The sequence below is a fragment of the Gadus morhua genome, unplaced genomic scaffold (assembly GCF_902167405.1).
Source record: "Gadus morhua unplaced genomic scaffold, gadMor3.0, whole genome shotgun sequence".
Lineage (NCBI taxonomy): Eukaryota > Metazoa > Chordata > Actinopteri > Gadiformes > Gadidae > Gadus > Gadus morhua.
In genome coordinates this window covers 2,501-7,453 of record NW_021963978.1, presented here as the reverse complement: position 1 = coordinate 7,453, position 4,953 = coordinate 2,501, and the positions used below count along the sequence as shown (strand labels likewise).

Here is a 4,953-nt window from a genome sequence, read left to right as displayed (position 1 = left end):
AACATTTGCCGAGCGCCGGCCCTGGTTTCGGGGCAGAAGAAACTGTCGCGGCCGGTGATGCAGCAGCACAGCCACGGAGTTTTACGCATTCCTCATACTGCACTTTGTGCCGCTGCTGTAAACGGTGGAACAGATTTGTCGTGCTTCCACTTTTAGTCGCAACGGTTTTGCTACACTCTCTACAGATGACCTGCAGCTGCTGCTCATCTGGTTTTTTTAAACCCAAACTATTTCCACAATATGGAGCCGTTGTTTCTCCTCTTTGAAACAATTTCGTCTCCCGCCGCCGTCTTGTTTTCTTTACGGGTATCATCCATGCTTGTTGTGTTGTGAGGGGGCAGCAGGGGCGGGAATGAGGCGTCTTTGCACACGGCACGTTCGGAAGACAGAGTGGGAGGGGGAGGGGTCGCGCTCACAGTCTCCAAGGCAAGCGCTGTAGACGCTTGAGGGGGAAACTGACCATTTTAACGCATATCGATATAAACGATATTGCCAAATCTTGTATCCCCTTGGAAATCATATCGATATATCGTACATAGCCGATATATCCTGCAGCCCTATACCATACAACACAGAATAGGAACAGCATTATAGACTGGTGAAACCAGTCCGGTGGCCTGCAGTACGTTCGGCGGCTGTGTTGATCTCAACAGAAGCAATAATAAAGAAAGAATAAAGAAAGAACGAAATAACATTATAATATTTGTGTTTTAACTGCTGTAAGTTCTGTGGCTTTGTTTGGTTTTACTGTACATTTGGACAGCTTGGGACACAGTGTTGTTGCAGTGGAGTTACCAGGAAAGTGAGACAAAGTCTTGTGTTCAATGCAGAAAATGGAAGATTTTATATAAATATGTTAACTAGAAATATCAGTTTATAGTAGTGTTATAATATGTAAACTAGACCATCTCAGTTTATATTACAATAAGGTAACCAACTTGACCATATTATTTTATAGCAATATGACAGAATGTTAACCAGACCCCTTCAGTTGACGGAGAGATCCATTGAAATAAAATACAATTATATATATCTATATATATATATATATATATATATATATATATATATATATATATATATATATATATATATATATATATATGTATATATATATATATATATATATATATATATATATATATACATATATATATATATATATATATATATATATATATATATATGTATATATATATATATACATATACTTCCATTAAATTCCAATACATTCCGTTATAATGTTCGGTAAATTGTCATTGTACCTAATTCAATTGAACAGTACAGGCGCAACTGGGTGTCATTAACCCAACTATACTTTCCCAAATTAGCTTGATAGATTTGTTTGGTTCTTTTTTTGACTTGGCACAATAGTATAGATGTGATGCTGTTTGAATCTGTGAGACTGTCACTGTATTAAATCAACTATTGCCCTTTTTATTCTTTAGAATGGACCCACAGTTGCAGTGTTTACTCGATTTGATGAGGCGCATCGCATCGCACCCCAACGATGTCTCCTCAGAGAACACGCCCAGTCTTCTATCAGTTTAAAAGAGGACCCAGAGGGGTGGACCAACACACCATTTCATTCAGAGAACCCACCAAATATCAGCTTTCATTCCGTTTTTAATGAACTCAACACTCTTCCACAACTCTGCCAACAACTTGTAACATCGACACATATCCAGTGATGAGTAAAAGCAGATCAATACAGAATTGGATTACTTCACATCTGAAGTAAATGGTAAATTGCCTGTCTGCATCAGAATAAATATTTGTGATTTCACAAATAGAAAAAAACAACATTTTGTTCTGTAAATGAGATTGATTTGATTCAAATAATATTTTTCTGTTAGTGGGACATCCACTCATCTGGTTCACTGTTTTCCTGCTCTGCAGATCTGCAGCCTGTGATGACGTCATCAGTGACTGGTGGCTGTCCATTGGCTCTTGTCATTCTGCTTCTCTTGTCCATGGATCCTACAGCCACTGAGGTGGTGAGATCAGTCAGTGACTGTGCTCAATTCTTCCTGGAAAAAAACCCCACCAGAAATACCAGGAGTGTTGATTAAGGACAAGATTTATGACTAGAATCGCTACAAGCCCATTTGCCAGAGATTCAACAAGGTCAGGCGGTTCATGACGCTCTATGACACACATAAGAAGATCCCGGTGTTTTCTGCGTATAAATACACAGGACACATAGCAGCTGAAAGATCAGAAAACTGGAAGATTGAGCCCCAGGTATTTCAATATTTTATTTGCAACTAGGAAACAGACAATAATTAATATTTGGTATAAAGTATCTAACTAATATAATAGCTTTGGTTGTCAATGACAACGGCATTATGTTACTTTAGGTATTTAAATAATGGAAAGACATTAGAGCAGGCAACCTGAATCAATTTTCTAATAATAAAGTAACCTGAGTAAAATGTCCCTCTTCTTTGCAGCTTGAAAACAAACAAAGTTAGGTGAACATGAGAAAGCATGATAGTACCCAAGACCACCAGGCTTCAATTCAGGAGTATGAAAACATAGCGCCGTATTATAGAGGCCATTTGTTTCCAAAGGGTCACCAAACAACATCGATGATCAGATCTCCACATTTACCCTGACCAATGCTGTGCTGCAAGGTATAACATTCAACAGCGGGAGCTGGAACAGAATGGAGAAATGCATCAAATGTGTGATGGATGAAAACCGTTTCAACCAAAATGACAAACGTGAATCATGTGTTGTGACTGGAGCGATTCCCAGTAAAAACAAGAATCACTACAACAAGATCAATGAACACGAGGTCAATATACCGAAAACTCTCTGGACAGCATTTTGCTGCTATAGCAGGGAAAAAAAGGACAGTTAGCAAGCGCACACTGGGGTGACAATGTTGAAGAAAAAACTAAGAAATGTATAGACCAGAATAATTAATATCTTAATCTTTCCTGCTTCTGTCCACATCTCCTGTTTGATATAAAAATAAAACAGTAAAATATCTCTTGACAGTACTGTGGTCCTCTTAGTTAGCAGGTACGGTGATTTATTTCATACAGATGTTAGGAGATAAACCTCCCTTTAAATATCTCTGGTGTAGGGTTACGCTTAAAGGGGACCTATTATGCTTTTTCGACTTTTATGACCTATAAACGTTGTTATAATGATTGATAGTCATGTTTAACCATACTAAAGTGTCAAATAATGACGTACATGCATTTCGACGTATTCCCTGCTGACAGTCTGGGGTGGCTGTGCAGACTGCAGAGCGCTAAACACTCGGGACAACGTTTGCGATTCACTTGTTCACATTTCCGGGAAATCATCTACGTAGAGGCACTCCTGCCGCGCCCCCATATGCCTGGTCAAATCTGCCCGCGCGCGCGCTTCAAGGAAGGTAACCAATCACAATGGAGTGGGGTTGGCAGGAGGGGGGCGAGGGGGCGGAGAAGGACGAAACCGAGCGATGACAGAGAATGCTGAAAGCGCCCAGATGAGAGGAAGAGGTTCCCGAAAATCGACATTGTTTTTTGTGCTGTGATTCGTGTCAGGTTGCGCTATAGGAGTCATTAATAAGAAATTAAGACCATGAAAGTTGCATAATAGGTCCTCTTTAAAGGTCCCATGACATGCCACCAGGTGTGGGCTGATTAGCCGTTACAAGGGACAGATTTCTAAAACGGCTTGTAACGGCTAATCAGCCCACACATGGTGGCATGTCATGGGACCTTTAAATCAGCTGTGTTGATCAGTAGGTAGAGCAAGGCATTAACACTTTAGGGTTAGGAGTTCTATTCCCTGTGCAGCTCACCAAGTATAGAGGCCCTCAAAATATAATTTGGAAACACGGACGTTTTACTATCCTCTTTCCTCAAATATATATAGTGTGTGTGTGTGTGTGTGTGTGTGTGTGTGTGTGTGTGTGTGTGTGTGTGTGTGTGTGTGTGCGCGTGCGTGTGTATGTGTACAAGTGTACCTATGTGAGAGAATGTTGAAAGTCCTCCAGCTCTCTTTTCTCCCTCTGCATGCCAGAGATGTGCTTACCCAGAATCCTTAGAGCCTGGTCTTTACGACGCAACTCCTGACGACACTAGAGAGACATGGAGAGAAATAAAGGGAGAGAGCGCAAGAGACAGAAAGAGAGACAGAAATATATACACTGTACTGTAGATATGTATTACCTAGCTGTGCACATGTGTGCGTGTGTGCCTATGCCATTGCAAGAGCTCCCTGCATATTGCGAGGGCCAAGGGATTGTGTGAAGGCTCGCGTGCGTACGTGGGATGGCCTCAGCCTGAAGGTAATAAGTGCTCAGTGCAGCGCACGTTCTGCCATGCGATCGTACGATTGACTTTCACTGAGTACTGGCGGATCTTAGCGACTCGTTTTACAATTACAATTAGCAGACGCTTTTATCCAAAGCGACTTACATCGGTTAATACACACATTGACACACCGACAGCAGAGTCAACCATGCAAGGCGACAGCCAGCTCGTCAGGAGCAGTTAGGTAAGTGTCATGCTCAGGGACACATCAACACTCAGCTAGGGATCGAACTAGCAACCTTTCGGTTACAAGACAACTGCTCTACCTCCTGAGCTAAGCCGAGTTTTGAGTTCCCATTTCACAGTGAGTGGGAGTTGAGGCAGGGTCACTCGCTTGGTGGGGCCGGCCGGTCATGATTGAAAACGCCTCCCATTCACTTTGAATTGAACGGGATATCGCACGGGGCAAGGGATTCTGGGAAGGCTGACGTACTTGAGGGCGTGGGATTGGCTCAAATTGACGGTACAGTACGACAAAAGTTGTACTTCAGTTTATGCAAATGAGCGCATAGTGGTTGTCGGTTTTAAGCACATTGGGTTGTGTTGCCTCACACCGCCTGTATAATGTGTATGCGTGTGTTTGTGTGTGTACCTGGTTGTGTGTGTGGTTCTGAGCGTGTTGTTTCTTCAGAAG

At 41.9% G+C, this 4,953-nt stretch overlaps 1 protein-coding gene across 1 annotated transcript in view; it reads right to left on the bottom strand.

Moving 5' to 3' along the window:
• Positions 1–1,608: 1,608 nt before the first annotated feature.
• The window catches only part of LOC115538452 (coiled-coil domain-containing protein 171), a 5,839-nt gene continuing 2,494 nt past the window's right edge, over positions 1,609–4,953 (bottom strand). The window contains exons 7-9 of the mRNA XM_030350008.1: positions 4,912–4,953; positions 3,971–4,084; positions 1,609–2,030 (exon numbers count right to left, since the gene is read on the bottom strand). The exon at positions 4,912–4,953 is cut by the window's right edge and continues 75 nt beyond it. Of these exons, the coding sequence (XP_030205868.1) occupies positions 3,971–4,084; positions 4,912–4,953 (156 nt within the window). The 3' untranslated portion in view covers positions 1,609–2,030. The remainder of the gene's footprint in view (positions 2,031–3,970; positions 4,085–4,911) is intronic.